At 41.0% G+C, this 20674-nt stretch overlaps 2 protein-coding genes across 3 annotated transcripts; both read left to right on the top strand.

Annotated features, from left to right (window-relative positions):
* The first annotated feature begins 1409 nt into the window (after positions 1-1409).
* On the top strand, positions 1410-7875 carry cenpt (centromere protein T). Its single transcript, XM_058400141.1, has 13 exons — positions 1410-1624; positions 2365-2476; positions 2583-2727; positions 2806-2899; positions 3314-3450; positions 3748-3826; positions 4396-4547; positions 4999-5619; positions 6329-6808; positions 6882-6981; positions 7064-7207; positions 7280-7384; positions 7477-7875. Exons 1-13 carry the CDS (start codon positions 1533-1535, stop codon positions 7604-7606), a joined length of 2391 nt encoding a protein of 796 aa, XP_058256124.1. The 5' UTR covers positions 1410-1532; the 3' UTR covers positions 7607-7875.
* A 928-nt stretch (positions 7876-8803) lies between these two features.
* Positions 8804-14268, top strand: gfod2 (glucose-fructose oxidoreductase domain containing 2). 2 transcript variants are annotated; one of them, XM_058401683.1, is made up of 4 exons: positions 8804-8924; positions 9908-10261; positions 10569-10747; positions 11980-14268. In XM_058401683.1, exons 2-4 carry the CDS (start codon positions 10009-10011, stop codon positions 12649-12651), a joined length of 1104 nt encoding a protein of 367 aa, XP_058257666.1. In that variant the 5' UTR covers positions 8804-8924; positions 9908-10008; the 3' UTR covers positions 12652-14268. The 2 variants fall into 2 exon arrangements, with proteins under 2 accessions (XP_058257666.1, XP_058257665.1); XM_058401682.1 differs by having other exon boundaries at positions 8807-9136.
* The last annotated feature ends 6406 nt before the right edge of the window (positions 14269-20674 follow it).

Raw genomic sequence — 20674 nt, forward strand, 5'->3', positions numbered from 1 at the left:
ATTTTGGAATGAAAAAAAAAACGTTTGGATCTCATCTTACCGTCACTGTCACTTTACTCTGATATTCCTGCACAATTGGACACTCATATTTGCCTTTTATATATATATTTATCTTGTATTTTATATATTTATTCTTGTATCTTGTATACTGTATTTATTATTGTCATAACATTTATATTTGTCTTTTACATATGTATATATTGTATTTTTATATATTATAGATTTATTATTTATATATTGTTGTATATATTATACTATATTATATATTATATATATATAATATTTTATTTATATTATTCTATTATATAATTATTATTATTTATTTATATATTAATACATACATAGACATTATATATAGACATATATTTGTATATGCATACCCAATAACTATTGGCTTTTCATAATTATTAGTATTTCATAATTTAACATGTCTTTAATTTCTACTGTTAGTTTTTATTTTTCCTATTTTCTCTGTATATTTTACCTATATCCCTATATTTTTCATGTCCACACACTATAATTGTAATTTCGCTCTCTTTTTCTTTTTTCAAATGTAGGACAGTCGTAAAAAGCGTGTGTGAAAAATAAAATTTTAATTTTAATTTAACAGCTAAATGAGTTTGCTCTCATATTCTATGGATATAAATTTTACAAATTTATTATTAATTTTATTATTGTTCAGTAATTAAATTTCATTAAAGATATTTGTGGACAGTTAATGAAATATCAAATTTACAACATCAAGAAAAATAATAAACATTCACACGAATAAATCTGCAAAATGTTTTTGTGAGATTAATCGTAGATCTATAAATTTGTTTAAAAACAGATAAAAAAAGAGGCGTCACAACATTTACTTACCTTGTGAACGTAAAAGAAACAAAATCTTAATTATTCAGACAAATGTACACACAAAGCTGCACTGTTTAAACTTTTTAATATGAAAAATCTGGGTCGTATTTACAAAATATGTGGGCGGAGGAATCACAAATATTCATAAATATAAAAGGTTTGTTTTGTTACGAGATTTATTTATTTATTTATTTATTTGGTGAAATTTAACTAGAAATACAGTTTATGATTTTATGAGAAATAAATAGTACAGATTTTTATAATGTTATATTTATAAATAAAGCACAAAAGCTGTAATATATAAATAAATATACAAAATATTATTAAATATTACACTTAATAAATACCTACACTACGCAACACAACATCAGTTAAGGACAATTAATGTCCACTTTTAAACAAGCAAACGATCAAATAAATAAATAATCTAACTGTAAAAATACTAAACTTTCCTGTGATTGACGGATGGCGCATTATTGTAGTCCTAATTACCCGGAAGTGGAACTACAAAAACTACACGTCCCATGAAGCATGCACGAGCCTAAGTCCGCGCGGGAGATGACGTAATCACAGGGCGTATTTGAATTGACTGTTATCGTTAGAAGTGAAGGCTCAGCTACTGTGTTCAAGTGAAACTTCAGAGATATTCGTCTTTATAAAACAGTTGAGGGAGATCACCGATGGACTCTGTGGAGGAGGAGGATGTTTCTGCTCGAGTTTTACTCAGAAATGTTCTGCACACAGAAACCCAGCGCTCTCCAGTCACCAGGAGGTGATGTCTCTGCACTGCATTATGCTAGTTAGCATAGCGCTTAGCATAGCTATGTGTTTCTATTTGTCATAAAAATAAATCGGTTATGATCACATTTACACAGTTTATTCTTTATTATATTATATTATATAATAAATAATATATATATTATATTATTATATTCGAATTTATATAATTTTAGAATTAATAATTTAATCCTAAAGATGAAAAGCTAGATAGTTAAGTGTAGATAGTTAGATAGAAAGTATATAAGTCTAATATATAAAGAATTTACCAGTGAAACCCTTTGTGTATTCACAATTCAAAACAAATCAACAAAATATTTTGAAGAGACCAAAGGATCATTTACACCGATCAGCCATAACATTATGACCACCTGCCTGATATCGACACCCCACAAGAGCTGCAGTTTTGGAGATGCTCTGATCCAGTGGTCCAGACATCACAATTTGGCTCAAATCCTTACTCTTGTCCATTTTTCCTGCTTCTAACACATCAACTTTGAGGACAAAATGTTGACTGGCTGCCTAATATATCCCATCCACTAACAGGTGCCATGATGAGGAGATACTCAGTCTTCTTCACCTGGAACTGCTCAGAGTGTTATGGCTGACCGGTGTAAATAACGACACCTATTGTGATACTCACAATAACATTGTTTAACATTGTGGTTACTTTTATTTGCAGGAAATGTAGCGTTCTTTTGTTGCGTGTAGTTAATGGATCTTCTTATCCTTCAGCACGTCCCGTAATCAGTACCTGTCACGTGTACGGAGGAGCTCCAGACTGAGGGACACTCCTGAGATGCCTCACGTCGCTCTTCGTCACAAACTTAAGCAAAAAGTCCACGAAGTATGACTCTTTTTCCGGATGTGTGTTTTTCCGGATGTGTGTTTTTCTGGTTGTGTGTTTTGACTTGTTCTAAAAGTTAACATTCACATCTGATCTCTGTGTCCAGTCGGCCGCTAAGTCTCCGCTCCCACCCAGTAAACGTGCGAGGTCTCAGGGCAGGATGCTGAGTACACCGGCGGTGCTTCCCTCTCCTGCGCTGTATGATGATGATGTCACACCTCGTGGGCTGCTCAGGGGCATCATCCAGACCGGTGAGTGCAGGAGAGGTTCTTCGCTCGGATCTCACGTCTGCTTGGTGAACACCTCCTGAGTTTTGTTGTGCTTTTCAGAAGCGGAGGCGTCTCTGCTGCTGTCCAGTCAGACTGCGGTACCTCAAGCGGATCAGCAGGACGTCGAGGCCAGTATCCATAGCAACAGACGCAGGTGGGCATGTCTACCATCTAGATACAGATCAGTTAGGTCTCTCAACATTGAAATAATTTTAGTAATTATTGGCACCCAGTGTATAAAGCACACACCTCTGATAAATAAACACTAAGGCTATTTAAAGGTCATTAGTTAAGATTAGTCAATTCAGGGTTTGAGCTCTGCCCATAGTCCCAAAACCCCACCCCCAGGGTTTTTGGCCTGTAGAGTATAAAAAAATAGTGCTGACAGGAGGCACGTCCAAGCTGAAACAAGCATTCTGGATCAGAGGTTAGTTTTCTGAACAGATTTGCTCAGCTACGTGATGCACCTCTGCTGACTTGAACCCAGAAGTAAGAAAAAAAGGTTCCTTTTGTATATGAATACTTGGGTAAAATAGTTTTGTTTTTATTGTGTGTGTGTGTGTTTCAGTGATGGCATGTCGGGACTCGAGCTGCCTGACTTGGCCACAGAGCCACTGACTCACGTTATCCGGGGGATGAGCCGCAGGAGGCCGCCGCCCACTTTTAACGTCTCAGTTTTCGAGAAACAGCTGGACCAACCATCAGGTTCCGTATCCAAGCATCATTTAGACATTAACTTCTATTCCATTTTTTACAGAATGATCCAGTAGGAGATTTATAAGACAGTAACAGTTTCTGGGATCTGATCAGTGTTCAGAAAAGATCTGTGATGGATTATTAACCTTCTGTGTGTTTGTTAAATAGAGATTTAATGTATAACAGTAGAAATCATCACACAGCAGTTTGCTCTGCACATCCATCTGACTGACTTAAAGCAGCAGGAGGCAGTGACATCAGTACAGAAGATTTAATAGGAGACAAATGGATTTTATTCTGTTTTAGGTGAAGAAGAAGAGATGGAGGTCTCTCAGGAGAATTCGGATGTCAGTAAGGAGCAGGATCTCTCTGCTGGCTCCAAAAGGTAAACCATCCCACTCTAGTGGTTTTACTCTGGGTCATTAATCTATAAATCTCTACAGCTGCTACTACCTGACTTTTCTTTCTGTCACGATGACCCTCGGGGAATCTGACAAACTCGTGTGAGATTTTATCATCATTCAGATCTCAGTTTCTTCTCCTCCTCTGAGAAAATGACAGAACAAACATTCAGAGTTTCATTATGGTTATTTAATACTTATGAAATAAAAAAATGCTAAAATTCCAGATTACATTTATTTTTAGAATGTTGAAAATGTGAGCATTTTGAATATTAATGAGCATATGATGAATATTAATGAGTGTGTCGAATATAAGTGTCAAAAAAGCAATGAAAGTCAATTTAACCAGGTTTTTTTTTTTACTTCACCGTAATGATGACTGCCTGTCTCTAATAATTAACTCTTTTTTTTGCCTAGGCGAGCCACAGAAACACCCTCACCCTGTCCTGTTTACACACGAATGATTCCTAGGATCGGCTGAATTCTTAAACAACTTCCTGTTCAGCATTGTATGCTCACCTTCACGTGTCTTCTTGTTGTGTCTTTGTCTCAGCGTACTCAGCCTCACCTTAAAGACTCCGTTCGTGAGCCTTCCGTCTGAGAGGGCGGGGCTGATGCGAAGAGCGGCCGGACGACGGAAGCAGCTTTCTGTGGACGCGTTTGACCAAGCCGTCCAGAAACGTTTAGAGAGACAGGATGACCAAGGTGATGCGCTGATCTCTGACTTCTGATTGGCCAGAAGGTGTTGATTAATGAATCAATTAATTCTCTATACAGCAGCTCTGACAGTAGAGCAGCCTCACATCATGGATTTATTTATAATTACTGCTTTTATTCTACTACCTTATCGTTTCCATAGCAACAGCTCATTCACAAAGACTCATATAGAGAATTCCCCACTGATTAAAAAAAGTCTATCATTTTATTCATTTATTTTTAAGTGAGAGTTATAATTTCATGACTTTACTTGCATTACTAAAATGTACAGAGCCAACTATACATAACTATACAGTTAAAAAATGCAAATTGGTTAAAAAAAAGAATTTCTCTTGACCTTATCATTATATCATATTATATTATCTTATTGTTATTATAATCCTCATAAAGCTCCACCTTTCTCATGAAGCCCCTCCCTTTTTCCCCCTCTCTTTGTCAGATTATACAGTAGTGCAGGACGGGAGAACTCTTCAGGACTCAGCCTGGCAGAAGTTCACGCTGGGTTTGAGTAACGTCACGGTGCCGGAGATCACCACAGACATGATGATGAGCAACACGGAGCTCTACGCCCATCCACAGTCCTCCGAGTCCGAGCTGAGAGACGCTGATGGAGGGGTTCTGGAGGGTGAGATGAAGAGAGACGATGGTGATGGTGATGTCAGAGAAGAACTGCAAGATCAGGAAAAGGTGTGTGACAGTAACATCTCTAAACCTCAGCCAGATCCTTCAGAACACCTGGAACCGGATTCTCTGAGTCAGGAAGAGGAGGATGAAGTGGAAATGATTTCTCCATCGCAAGAGAAAGACGCCACATCTTTGAGTCCAGAGGATATCCCGTTCGCTCCGACTCAGGCAATAGTGGAGTGTGTGTCTCAGCCTCAGGAGCAGGAGGAGTCTCTGATTCCTGAAGCTCAGCTGGAAGAAATGGACCAGAGAGATGGTGAGAGCCGAGCGTACCGGCGAGCGTACCGCTCCGAGGGTGGAGCCATCAGGAGAGGAGTGATGGCAGGAGCCAGAGGTACGAAGAGCCTCGGGATGGCTCAGGATCCCACAGAGAAACGTATGTAATCATCAGAAGATTTTTAAAAAAGAATTGAACACATCTTGAACAGAAACATCTTCATATTTTGGCATATAATTGATTTGGGGGCGGAGCTACATATGATCTCAGTTTGTGATGTCACTTCATAAGCCTCAGTGGTTTACTGTGTCATAACAGAACCAGCTTTAGCTCCACATGCCGCTTTGTGGTAAATAGTTTATGTTAATCATAAAGGGATCGTAGTTATGACTGAAATTCTGTCTGTTTCATTTTGGCATACTCATGCATATTCATAGATCCTGTTGTTTTTACCCAAATATAAAACACAAACATAAATCTGGAGCCGTTCTACAGGAACAAAGAGCCAGACGTGACAGAAAATCTTCCCAAATCTGTTCTTATGGACTTTTATCCAACTTTTAAAAAAGTAGTTCCGGTTACTTTACATTTTTCCTGTTCTGTGGTATCCATGTGCCATCAGAGACACACAACTCACAAACTCCTCCCTCTGAGAAAGTAGTTCCATTTCTAAGTGTGCAATTTACAGCTTAATTTATACTCAAACACATTTAACAAAAGAGTTTAATGAAAGAGTGAAGTTTCGTAGCTCTGAGACCTTTGTTTCTAGTGGATTTGGAGGTTTTCTTTTTCTGATCTTTTCTCAATTCTGAGACAGTTTTATTCGTGCACTCTGGGGTCTAACGGAGCGTCCTTGTCTCATGTGTAGAGCTGCAGAGTTTCGCTCCTGGAACTGAGCTGGAAGAATTAACTAGCATGGAGGAAGAACCTAACCTCATCCCTACGTCACCCTCTGCTGTCCACGCCACAAAGTCTTCATCATCTGAGACACAACAGGACAGTTTGGTGCAAAACTCTGATGAGGAAGTTGTTCTGGATCTCGACCAGATGGAGAGCCAGGAAGTTATGGTGTCTGTTCATGTTAGGCCCACTGTGGACTTTCCTGCTGCTGAAGAGGAAGAGCAGCAACAGGAAGAGGAGGAGGACGAAGAGTGGCAACAGGAAATGGAGGAGGAAGAGCAGCACCAGGAAGAGGAGGAGGAAGAGCAGCACCAGGAAGAGGAGGAGGAAGAGCAGCACCAGGAAGAGGAGGAGGAAGAGCAGCAACAGGAAGAGGAGGAGGTACAGCAGGAAGAGGAGCTGCATCAACAACATGAAGAGGAAGAAGAGGAAGATGCGCAGAGTGAAGGTTTGACTTTCACATGTCACTCATTTATATATTTGCTTTTATTTACCTTTAACATATTTATCCACTGTCCCAGAGCTCTCGATGCAAACTCCGGGTTTTATTAGGCAAAGGAAGCAGGTATCCACTCCTGGTGCTCTGGCCACACCCACCGTCCTCAAAGCTTTGAATGCTGGGTAACTGATTCATGATGTTTGATCAATAAACATGTTTTGGGATTAGAGCCTATAAAAAACTCACTCTTTTTCATATTTCCAGTCCTGCGGCAAAGGCCGTGAAGCCACGGCAGAAACGCCAGCCCCGGTCCGCCGGTGTCCTCCCAAAGAGCTACGTCATGAGCGTGTTTAAACACTTCGCCAAATCCAAGGTGGCGAGCGACGTCTACCCCGTCATCAGTGACATGTAAGCTGATACCATGAACATTTTTACAATGAAGTGTGAAAGTGAATACATGCTCACTGTGCTGTGTCTCAGACTGCAGAGGTATTTCGACCGTCTGGCCGATGACCTGGAGGCGTATTCCGCTCACGCAAAGAGGAAGACCATCGAGGTGGAGGATGTTGAGCTCCTCATGAGAAGGTATGTTAGATGTAGAAATCTGAGGGACGTCTTACTGAGCTCCTGTTTCAGTAAATTCACGCGTGGATCATGTGATCTGTCGCTTTTTCTAGGCAGGGATTTGTGACGGACAGCATGCCGGTCAATGTGTTAATCGAGAAGTTCCTCCCACTCGAATACAGGAAGCTCCTCATCCCAGTCGCAACCAGTGGAAATAAAGTTGTGCCAGATCAACGGAGATGAAATAGTACACAGATCTGTGTGTGTGTGTGTGTGTGTGTGTGTATGTCTCTCTTTCTCTCTCTCTGTTTCTGTCTGTGTCTCTCTCCCTCTCTCTCTCTCATTCTTGTCCTATGAATCTAATATACTTTCATTCAGTGTCATGATTTCCAGTCATTCTTGTGCAGAAATAAATTGACGCTCTTCTGTTTACTCTGCTGAGGTTGCAGGTGGACTTTTTTTTGTTGTTTTCTTGGTGTAAAAAAATTATAAATAAAGCTTTAATAATGCTGCAGTGAAAATGTTTTGTTGTGGTTTGTTTTGTACATATAGTCTTTACACCACTACACACTTATCAGTATTGGCACCCCTCCCAGGTCCCATCTCATTGTCTTAGAGATCTCCCTGTTCTGTACATTAAAGTGGTTTTATTCACTGATCACTGTGTACACTGAAGGAACCAGAGCACCAGATGACCACGAGTGAGCAACCCAGCAGTGATGGTGACTTCTAACATGTACACTAATGCTGCTGTAGCTGGTTTGTTATCAATAAAACTTCTTAATACATGTATTCTTGAAATTGTGGGGTGCTGGTGCCTCAGTGGTAGGTTTCTCACCTACTACTTGGAAGGCCTGGGTTCGATTCCCAGCCAGTGTCTAAAACCCTGCTACTGGATGCAGTACTGGTCCTAATCCTGGATGCGAGGGTTGTGTCAGGAAGGGCATCCGGCATAAAACCTGTGCCAAGTTGTTGTGTGGACCGGTTGGTCTGCTGTGGTGACCCCTCACACATGTAGAGAGCAGCTGAAAGATCAACAACATTCTTGAAATTGGGGATGAAAAGTGGTTTAGTATTTAGTCCTTACTTTTTTCTTTTTTTTTTAGATCTTTTGAACTTGTTCTCCTCTTCTTTCATCCAGTGAATGACTGAAAGCTGTAGGTCAATTACATCATTACCATTAACTTAGATTTTAACTTTCACTCTAGGTTTTTAACTCTATCCTCTATACTTTCTTATAAATATAACTTCTGCTAACGGACAATACTTTGCCAAACGGGTGCCAATACTTTGTGCAGTGTAACATATGAGGTACCCCTGTGACCTGTGTAGATATGTACAGGTGTAACTCATAAATACAGCATCCATACAAACAACCCAGCAAATAGAGTTCAACTGAATGGGCGTGGCGAAGAACACTCGCTAGGTTGGTGTTGCGCATGCGCCAACTCTCCTCGCTTGTTTCTGTGACCGGACCCGTTTGTGATGGTCAGAAATCTCACCGCTGTGTTCCTGCGATTAATAAAACAACACACTCTGGATTCACCAACACAGAGAAGAGGTACAGGAGTGTGAGCTCTGTCAGAATGGCATGACCTGAATAAGATCTTTCTTTTATTTTCCTGAGGGGAAGTCAGTTTGTCCTGGTCTGGTCTGAGGAGGGAGGCGGCCCGGAATGCTAGTCAGGTTTCTGCTCAGGAGATTTTATCCGGAATAAATTCAATCAAAATAAAGATTTCTGGTTGAGAAAAAGATTTCCGAAAAGTAGTTCAGGTGAGTAAAAATGTTTTTAAATGTCTTTAACAATTCTGCAGTCAATTAGAAACAAACCCAGCGTAATTTCTTTTAGCTAGCTAGCACGCTAATCATGAACCTAGCCAACTACATTCTCCTCACAGGAATTATTATTATTATTATTATTATTGTTATTATTATTATTACACTACTTATGTTTCTAAATTCAGTCTTAATGCTTCCAAACGCTAATTTTCCGGTTCAGGGTTTATCTCATTAAAATTAAACATTAACGCTTTTTTGCATAATAATAGAACTATATAAAAAAAATAATTATAAACATTATATTTAAAAAAAAAAATTCTTTGCAAGGTTTATAAATATATCTGTGCAACAATAAAATATATTAAAATGAATATATCTTCAATTAAAAATGTTAAAAAAAAAGTGTACCAATAAAATAAGAGATTTTGTAATTATTTAAAAAATGTAAATTATACTAAAAGTTCAATTTGGAGGTGCTTTACTTTTTTTTTTTATTAAAAAATTAAATGAATAGTTTTGATCTTTCTGTAGATATGGATCTACTTCAGGTTCTGGTCACTTTAAGGGGGATTGGGTTTACAGGACAGTGAACAGGGACGTGGAGGATGAGGGCATGGATTCTTTAAATTATAGTCACACAGAGTTTACTGGACAATATGTGGAATATCGTCAGAAATGTCATTCAGTAACTGTAATTTAATCACTGAATTCAGAATTCTCTCTCTCTCTTTCTTTGTGTCTCTCTCTCTCTCTCTCTCGCTATAGGATTATCTCCTGATTGATTGGAGCTTCAGCTTCAAACAGGACATGTGTGTAATGGCTGGGAAAGTGTGAGTGCAGCAGGTGTGTGTGTGTGTGTGAGCAGAATGTTGCCGGGTGTGGGTGTGTTTGGAACGGGACAGACTGTCCGCTCCCTGGTGCCCTTACTGCAGGAGGAAGGTTTTCCTGTTCAGGCCGTCTGGGGTCGGACGCAGGAGGAAGCGGAATGTCTGGCTATCGAGCTCAACATCCCCTTCTCTACCAGCCAATCAGACGACGTCCTGCTGCGACAGGAAGTCCACCTTGTATGCATTCTGACCCCACCGCCGCACACACGGCAGATCGCAGTGAAGGCATTGGGTGAGACATTCTACTGGTCTCTCATGTTCTTTATCTCGGCTGTTTGTGTACTGAACCGATCGGGTTGTGTTCCTTCCTCAACCGCACCCACGATTGTTCTTCCCATGTTGACAAATTGTTTCCTTAACATTTAATTTGAAAAGATTGTGCTAACTCGAGTTCCTCTGCAAGAATGACCCTTATTCAACGTGTTATTTTATAACCTTGTTATTCAGTAGTTATTAAACATCCAGCACAGGCGAGTTTGTTCCTCGTCACGCTTATTTTAGCTGCTGTAAGTAGACTGAGGTCTTATCTGTGTCTGAAGGGATCGGAAAGAATGTGATCAGCGAGCAGGCTGCTACACTAACAGACGCCTGTATGATGGTGACGGCGGCGCAGTATTACCCGCAGCTCATGAGCATCATGAACAATGCACTGCGCTTTCTGCCTGCATTCGTCCTGATGAAGCGGCTGCTTGTGGAGGGGTACTGCGGGACGCTGCAGGTAAACACACACCTGTTCACAGGAGTTTCTAGAGTAGGATGTGGTAAACACACACCTGAATATAAAAAATCTACACACCTTTTTTTTTTTTTTTGACGGAAAAAAGTAACACGAGAAATCATTCTCGGGTCGTATCTCATCTTTAATGTGTCTCAGCAACCAGGGGAAAATAAACATCCTGTCATTGTGAGGATTTCTCTACCTATCTATACACAGATCAGCCATAACATTATGACCACCTGCCTGATATTGTGTTGGTCCTCCTTTTGCTGCCAAAACAGCCCTGACCCGTCCTGCACTGTGTATTCTGACCCCTGAGTAGCTCGTCTGTTGGATCGGATCACACGGGCCAGCCTTCGCTCCCCACATTCATCAATGACCCTGTCGCCAGTTCACCACTGTTCTGTCATTGGACCACTTTTGATAGATACTGACCACTGCAGACACCCCACAAGAGCTGCAGTTTTGGAGATGCTCTGATCCAGTGGTCTAGCCATCACAATTTGGCCCTTCGTCAAACTCACTCAATTCCTTACGCTTGTCCATTTTTCCTCCTTATAACATCAACTTTGGGGACAAAATGTTCACTTGCTGCCTAATATATCCCACCCACTAACAGGTGCCATGATGAGGAGATCATTATTCACTTCACCGGTCACTGCTCTAAGCATTGTTGCAGACCATGTACACCCTTTCATGGAAACGGTATTCCCTGATGGCTGTGGCCTCTTTAAGAAGGATAATGCTACGTGTCACAAAGCAGAAATGGTTCAGGAATGGTTTGATGACCACAACAACCAGTTTGAGGTGTTGACTTGATCTCCAAATTCCCCAGATCTCATTCCAATCCAGCATCTGTGGGATGTGCTGGACAAACAAGTCCGATACATGGAGACCCCACCTCACAACTTCCAGGACTTAAAGGATCTGCTGCTAACATCTTGGTGCCAGATCCCACAGCACACCTTCAGGGATCTAGTGGAGTCCATGCCTCGACGAGTCAGTGCTGTTTTAGCAGCAAAAGTGGGACCGACACTATTAGGCAGGTGGTCATAATGTTTTGGCTGACCAGTGTATGTTAAAAGCATAAACTATTGGTTATTGACAGTAGGCTGGAGATGTTCAGATCAGATGCCTATGTACATGATGAAAGATCAGCAATGTGATGTGTGTATTGAAGTGTGTAGTGATGTGCATACTGAGTCCCTCTGTGTTTCCTGTTTTGTCTGCAGGTGTGTGAAGCGCGTGTTTATGGTGGCTCGTTGCTGAGCCAGTCATATGGCTGGGCGTGGGAGGAGCTGATGGGGGGCGGTGGCCTGCACACGGTTGGTTCCTGCATCATCGATCTCCTGAGCTACCTGACGGGGAAGCGGGCCGAACGTGTTCACGGAATGCTCAGGACCTTTGTGCGCCACGGTGCTACGGGCAGTGGCATTCGCTCCGTCACGGCCGATGACTACGCCTGCTTCCAGCTGCTTGTGGCAGGGGGCGTGGTCTGCAACGTGACGTTGAACTTTAACCTCCCGGGCGCTGATCTTCACGAGGTCATGCTGGTGGGATCATCTGGGAGACTGGTGGCCCGGAGCACCGAGCTGTACGGTCAGCGCAATGGCATGAAGGGGGAGGAGCTGCTTCTGAGCGACAGCAACTCAGGGGCGGGGCCTTCGGTCACAGGGCTGAAAGCGATGGTGACTCAGCTCCGTCTGTCCTTCCAGGCGCAGGAGGACCGGCGGTCGTGGGCTCGGCAACCCGTCGCCATGGCATCCACATTTGAGGACGGGCTGTACGTCCAGACGGTGGTGGATGCTATTAAGAGGTCAAATCGCACTGGAGAGTGGGAGAGCGTGGACGTCAGAACTGAGGACGTGGATCCTAATCAGAACCACAGAACGGCTCTGAACTAAAGTGACGACTGAATGACCGAATGGTCACAGACTACACCGGTGTGTGTGTTGACTCTGCTAACATGGCAGTCTGTTTTAGGTTAAACACTGCATTCCCAGGCATAAAGTGCTTCCACACACCAGACGAGAGGATCGCTCGACCTCCACGTTCATCAGAGTCTTACACGTTTTGTAGTCAGACACGAGAATCGGGTCACGTGTACACTGTTTCCAGGCTGGAGAGCAAAAAATGTCAGACGTGGAGGCAGAAAATAAACACGTGATGTGTTTCTCAGATCAGGATCATATCACTTTTTAAGGAAGTATGACAGCTCAGTCTCACGTGTGTATGTGAGGGAGAGAGAGAGTCACCATCTACACTACAGAAATGCGAGTGGATCAGATTTATAAATCTAAACACTACACTTTTTTCAGTCTCTCTGTGTGATCAGTTACTTCACCTCTGATTCACACAAAATACAGATGTTCCGTCTCGTACCTGCATACAAAACATACAATATTCACTACTACCTTACCCACAATGCAGTGCTGCTGCTGGAAACACGCTACACCTCTGATTCTGCCCTCGCTCCAAGCACATTCCTACCTTTATCATACACTACAACACACACACACACACACACTGATCTCGACACTGCTGAGCAAAACTAAAGCAAACAGCTGTCTGCATCTGGCTCTCAATGTTTACTTTCGTGACTTTGGTTCTCAGAAATATATTCTTAAGAAAAGAAAATTCCAGGATTCTTCGTTTTGATTTTTTATTTTATTTATTTTGTGATTAGATTTTCACAACACATTTTAGATGATCTATTAATTCCACGAAGCTGTGATATTACAGATAGCTCATACGACAGTAAAAATTTCACTCTAACACTCGTATCCCTAAAGACGTCATAAAACTGTTCTCTCTGGTACAAAACAACCTGCTCTATAACTACAAGTTAAAATTATTATTATTATTATTATGAGGGATAATATGATGATGGATGAGGGAGCTGGGTTAGTACATATATATAGGTACACAATGAGCTGAAATCAGTATAAATGTTTATTTAATAAAGGCTTTTTTCTTAAAGCCGAGCGGTGGAAGGAAGTTCTGACCTTTCAAACAGGAAGTGGAGAGCATGTTCTGTTGTCCATTGTGTGGAAAGCTCTTAAAGCTGATTATCTTTATCGTTAAACCGTTTTTATACAGACTGAAGAAACACTGGAGTTATGTCACTGGAATCACTGTGTGTGTGTGTGTGTGCACCCTTACTCTAAGCTAGGTTTTCAGCTGTGAATATTTTTATTTGCTGTATTTTATTTAAACAGTTTGAGCTGAATATTTCTGCAAGATTTCTCCAGATTGTTTATGGACCCAAGTCGGATCATTAAAGCCTTCTGGATCAGAAGAGGAACGTCGGAGCTGAGCTCAGCAATCCCATTCTCACGGACCAGACTTTGACCATGTCGGACTGTAACGTGACGGTGTTTTAGACTCTGGTGTGTCTAAAAAGCTGCACAGAGATTCTGGCATGTATTTATTGTCTGAAACTGTGTGTGTGTGTGTGTGTGTGTGTGAGAGAGAAAGAGAACAGTGTTCTTTTAGGGTTTAATAAAATAATTCAGAGTTTATTGCAGTTGTCTTGGCTGTTTTGTGTTAAAATAAATTAAATGAATTTCCGGAGCAGATTTTACGTATAATCTTTCACAGACAGTCCGGAAATTTGTTTTCCCCCTTGTTTGAAGCACAGCATTGACTGATTTATTGCAGAGTCAGAACTAATCAGTGTTAGTTCTGTTAACAGGATTCCGAGTTTATTACTAAAACATGCACAAAAAAGAATACCATATACACTAAATTGCCAAAAGTTTTGGGACATCTGCCTTTCCATGCACATGAATGTAATATGGAGTTGTCCCGCCCTTTGCAGCTATAACAGCTTCAGCTCTTCTGGGAAGGCTTTCCACAAGGTTTAGGAGTGTGTTTATGGGAATTTTTGACCATTCCTCTAGAAGAGTATTTGTGAGGTCAGGCACTGATGCTGGATGAGAAGGTCTGGCTTGCAGTCTTCACTCTAATTCATCCCAAAGGTGTTCTATGGGGCTGAGGTCAGGACTCTTTATGGACCTTGCTTTGGTCACTGGTGTGCAGTCATGTTGGAACAGGAAGGGGTCATCCCCAAACTGTTCCCACAAAGAGCATGAAATTGTCCACAATGTCTTGGTATGAAGCTGAAGCATTAAGAGTTCCTTTCACTGGAACTAAGGGGCCGAGCCCAACCCCTGAAAAACAACCTGAATTCAATGATCTGGGGGAGTGTCCCAATACTCTTGGCTATTGTGTGTGTGTGTGTGTGTGTGTGTGTGTGTGTGTGTGTGTGTGTGTGTGTATGTGTGTGTATATATATATATATATATATATATATATATATATATAGAGCACAGTTGTGCTCAGAAGTTTATATACCCTGGCAGAATTTATGATTTCTTGGCTATTTTTCAGAGAATATGAATGATAACACAAAAACTTTTCTTTCACTCATGGTTAGTGTTTGGCTGAAGCCATTTATTGTCAATCGACTCTGTTTACTCTTTTTAAATCATAATGACAACAGAATCTACCCAAATGACCCTGATCAAAAGTTTACATACCCTGGTGATTTTGGCCTGATAACATGCACACAAGTTGACACAAACGGGTTTGAATGGCTATTAAAGGTAACCATGTGATCTGTAACCATGTAACCATCCTCACCTGTGATCTGTTTGCTTGTAATTAGTGTGTGTGTATAAAAGGTCAATGAGTTTCTGGACTCCTGACAGACCCTTGCATCTTTCATCCAGTGCTGCACTGATGGTTCTGGATTCTGAGTCATGGGGAAAGCAAAAGAATTGTCAAAGGATCTGTGGAAAAAGGTAGTTGAACTGTATAAAACAGGAAAGGGATATAAAAAGACATCCAAGGAATTGAGAATGCCAATCAGCAGTGTTCAAACTCTAATAAAGAAGTGGAAAATGAGGGGTTCTGTTGAAACCAAACCACGGTCAGGTACACCAACTAAAATTTCAGCCACAACTGCCAGGAAAATTGTTTGGGATGCAAAGAAAAACCCACAAATAACTTCAGGTGAAATACAGGACTCTCTGAAAACATGTGGTTTCAAGATGCACAATAAGGAGGCACTTGAAGAAAGATGGGCTGCATGGTCGAGTTGCCAGAAGAAAGCCATTACTACGCAAATGCCACAAAGTATCCCGCTTACAATACACCAAACAGCACAGAGACAAGCCTCACACCTTCTGGCACAAAGTCATTTGGAGTGATGAGACCAAAATTGAACTTTTTGGCCACAACCATAAACACTACACTTGGAGAGGAGTCAACAAGGCCTATGATGAAAGGTACACCATTCCTACTGTGAAACACGGAGGTGGATCGCTGATGTTTTGGGGATTTGTGAGCTACAAAGGCACAGGAAATTTGGTCAAAATTGATGGCAAGATGAATGCAGTATGTTATCAAAAAATACCAGAGGAAAATTTGCACTCATCAGCCCAGAAGCTGCGCATGGGACGTACTTGGACATTCCAACATGACAATGATCCAAAACACAAGGCCAAGTCGACCTGTCATTGGCTACAGCAGAATAAAGTGAAGGTTCTGGAGTGGCCATCTCAGTCTCCTGACCTCAATATCATTGAGCCACTCTGGGAAGATCTCAAACGTGCAGTTCATGCAAGACAGCCCAAGAATTTACAGGAACTGGAGGCTTTTTGCCAAGAAGAATGGGCAGCTTTACCATCTGAGAAGATAAAGAGCCTCATCCACAACTACCACAAATGACTTCAAGCTGTCATTGATGTTAAAGGGGGCAATACACGGTATTAAGAACTGGGGTATGTAAACTTTTGATCAGGGTCATTTGGGTAGTTTCTGTTGTCATTATGATTTATAAAGAGTAAACACAGTCGATTGATAATAAATGGCTTCAGACAAACACTAACCATGAGTGAAAAAAGTTTTTGTGTTATCATTTATATTCTCTGAAAAATGGCCAAGAAATCATAAATTCTGCCAGGGTATGTAAACTTATGAGCACAACTGTATATATACACTGTATACCCATCTTAACAGTGAACCCCTGATCACCACAGTCGTGTGTGTGTTGAATGTGTTGTTCCAGATATATTCTCCTCAGTTCTCCTGTTCTAATCAGCTCCAGTCTTCTGGAAGGTTCTCCACTAGATGTTGGAGTGTGTCTGTGGGGATTAGTGATCATTCAGCTACATGAACATTAGTGAGATCAGACTCTGGTGTTGTGAGAGTGAGGAGGTCTGGGGGTCAGTGGGGTTTAGTCAGAGTGAGGGCTCTGTGTAGGACACTCCAGATCTTCACTCCAACCTTCACCTCCATGGAGATGCTTTGTGTACAGGGACATGGTCATGCTAGAGCAGGGTTCCAGTGAAACCGTGAACCTCCACACACAGACGTTCTGGACAACTGTGTGCCTCAGAGTTTGTGGAAACAGCTTGGGGCAAGAAATACATCTGGGTCTGCTGGTCAGGGGGCATTTACTTCAGCTGTATGGTGAATATTTACCTCAGATGACTTCAGCTTGCTTATTAACCATAAATCTGTAGTTTTCCCTCACATGAATTTAAATAAAATGATATATAACATGATACATTACTGAATCATTTGCTTTTAAGAGAACCAGGGTAATGATATTTTATTGAAGGGTAAACAAATAAATTAAGAGTTTAAATGGGAACACAATCACCACTTGGTGTAACGAGTTTATATCTTCAGGTTTATTTCCACTGTACACGTCCTGCCCATGTCAGATATTAATGTTGAAGGTTTATAACATTTTGTTTTATGTATATTTTTAACAGCGTAAATGAAATAAACAAGTTCCTCGTGCCAGAAGTGAATATTGCTCTTTAATAGGGACGGGCGGATCGATCCTAAAATATTGATATTTCCGATACTACCACTGTATCACTGAATCGATTCTCAAAAACAAGGATTGATCCTATCTGTTTTTTAAACAAGTGATTTTAGAACATTTTCATAGCAGTAGTATGCCGTATAGTATAGAAATACACTTAAATCGTAACGTCAATGGGGACTATATCTTCTTCTGCTGAATCACGGTGTAACAGCATACACACACTCAGTCCAAGGCAGGTTTTAAAGGGGTTCGTTTGAGTGTATGGCTGCGGTCATGACTGAATGAAAAAGAAGCATTATCTGGAGTTATTTCACTCCACTAAATAATGATGAAGCTTCATGTGACGTTTGTCAAAAAACAATACACCACTGTGGCAATACCACAAATATGGCAAAGCATTTAAAAGCCAAACACCCTATAGAGCAGTAGAGCTGAGGCGGGCAGAGGAGGTAACACAGACATGTCCCCCATCTTCTGGCTTGAGGCACAGTTCTTTAGCAGAATCCTTCCAGAGAGGTGGACATTGTCCAGGTACCAAGTGGTCATCAGATTATTTGAATACAAAAAGTCGAGGCATATTTATCACAGCTCTACTCTGTACAATACAGATTGTTTCAGATATGAAGATATTACAGTATTTCATGTGGAACAGAATATTACACTGCATATAAGAATTTAAACCGGATATTTTGTTTTAATCAGTAGGATTTTTATTAAAACCTTTTATACATTATTTTCCATCAGCCCATATCCATTTCTGTTACCTGATATCAGGTGGATATTCTTGTAAAGATGAAATCATTTATATATTATTCATAGCATTTAAAACATGTTTATTAAATAAATTACATAGTTGAAGTGTCAAGTAATGGTAAAATCCCTGGGAGGGATTTACTATCATTATAAATCCTTAATGCCTGTAACACAGCTTTAAGAACATAATATATGTATTATATTTTATAGATGACTCACAGAGAACATCGGAAATCACAAGAAGCACAGGAGAGATGATTGTAAGGGACCTCCAGCCAATCTGAGTTGTAGAAGACAGAGGATTTATTGCTCTTGTCAGGACTCTTGATCCACGTTACCAGATCCCTAGCGGGAAAAAGCAGACAGAGGGCACCATTAACAACCTGTATGCTGATTGTAAACCCAAAGTAAAGGCAGCATTACAACATGCAAACCAAAAGTCATTCTCACAACACATATGTGGACCTCAAGATCCACAGAGGCATATTTAACTGTGACCTGTCATTTTATTGACAACTGGCAAATGCAGGAATTTGTGCTAGAAACCTGCCGTTTCAGTCTACAGCACACAACGGACAATATTCGTGCAGAGCTGAAAAGAATAGCAGAAGAATGGGGCATAACTCCAAAGGTGCTTGCAGTTGTCACAGACAACGGTGCAAATATGGTCTCTGCAGTACATAAGGCTGGGTGGAAGCATTACCCATATTTTGGCCACACATTAAACTAGGTGGTCAACCATGCAATAAAAGCATCTCCTGAGACCTCTCACCTGCTGGAAAAATGCAGAAGCATTGCATCCTTTTTCCATCACAGCACAAAAGCCACAGAGAACCAAATCAACTGAAAGTGGCAGAACATAAACTGATTATTTCAGTTGAAACCAGGTGGAATTCAGCTTTCTACATGTTGGAGAGGCTACATGAACAAATGGATCCAGTTACCACAGCCCTCTGAGTGACCTGTGCTTTACAAATGAAGAGCGATCTGTTATCCACCTGATCATGGAGGCCTTTTGAGGAGGCAACAAATGAAGTATCAGCAGAAAAATACATTTCTGTCTCAAAGGTCATTCCTCTAGTATCATTGCTGCTTGGAGCAACTGCTGCCAGTGAGCATCAAGGTAGCTCTTTTGCCACAGAGCTGGCACAGCGTTGATTCCGTGGGATTGAAACCATACACAGCCTTGCTGCCAGCACCTTTCTTGACATTAGGTTTAAGCACCTGGCATTTCGTGACAAAGATCACGTGGAAGCTGTGAAAAAGCGACTCCTATCTGAAATGCAGGATGTCCACTCAGCTGCTGCACCACTAGAAGCTACCTCAACATCTGTCCTAAGGTCTGTGTCAGAACCTGCAGTGTGTGCCTCATCAGTGACAGTGACTCCTCCAGTGACCCCATACATCGATTCATCTACAGCTAAAGGAGGCATATGTGGGGATTTTGACTTACAGGTTCTATCAGCACAACAACAACAATCAGGAAGCAGTGATTCTGTCAGTGAAATGCGCCGCTATGCTGAAGTTCCCCAAAAACAAGACCCATTCTTTTGGTGGAGAAATCATGAACAAACCTTCCCAGCTCTCAGCAAACTAGCAAAAAAATATCTTGGGGTCAGTGCATCATCTGTCCCTTCTGAGAGAATGTTTCTCCCACGCAGGGGTCAGTCAAAAGAAAATTCTTTGGTCAGTCAAAGAAAAAACAGGCTAAAGGGGAAAAATGTTAATGTCAACATTCTCTTGTTTTATCTCAAAAACATGTAAAGGGAAGAAATGTTAAAAAATTATGAGAAAACGGTTTGTAGAAATGTGTTATAGATTTCTTATACAGGTTACTATTTGATTAAGAGTGTTCAGTATTTTTTAATAAATGTAGCAAAAAAACAACTCATGTCTATTGCAGTTTATGTAATATTACTAATGATGCCTCAAAAGACACTATCAAATCACTTACATAAAAATAGCATCGGTATCGGCGATACTCGTCCTGAAAGTGCTTGGTATCGCCCATCCCTACTCTCTAACGAACTCTAGCGGTCATCATAAAATTCCCACAATGCACTGCGTTGTTTGGTTTGGTTCGCGCGCACCCTTTACTCTTCTCAGAGGAATACCGCGAGTTACTATGGCAACATCTTATCAGATTTCTCCTCAGACTTCTGACCAATGACCAAAGTGGCTAATTAATCTTTTTTGTTTTGTAAAGTTGCGTATCCATCTGTACGGCTTCGGTTTATAGTTGTCTCGGTTAATTTACTGTTGTTTTTTTTAAAGATTTGAACATTTGCGTGCTTAGCGAGTTAGCTAACGTAGCGCGGAACGGCACTGCT

Source organism: Hemibagrus wyckioides, linkage group LG10 (assembly GCF_019097595.1).
Source record: "Hemibagrus wyckioides isolate EC202008001 linkage group LG10, SWU_Hwy_1.0, whole genome shotgun sequence".
NCBI classification, from domain to species: domain Eukaryota; kingdom Metazoa; phylum Chordata; class Actinopteri; order Siluriformes; family Bagridae; genus Hemibagrus; species Hemibagrus wyckioides.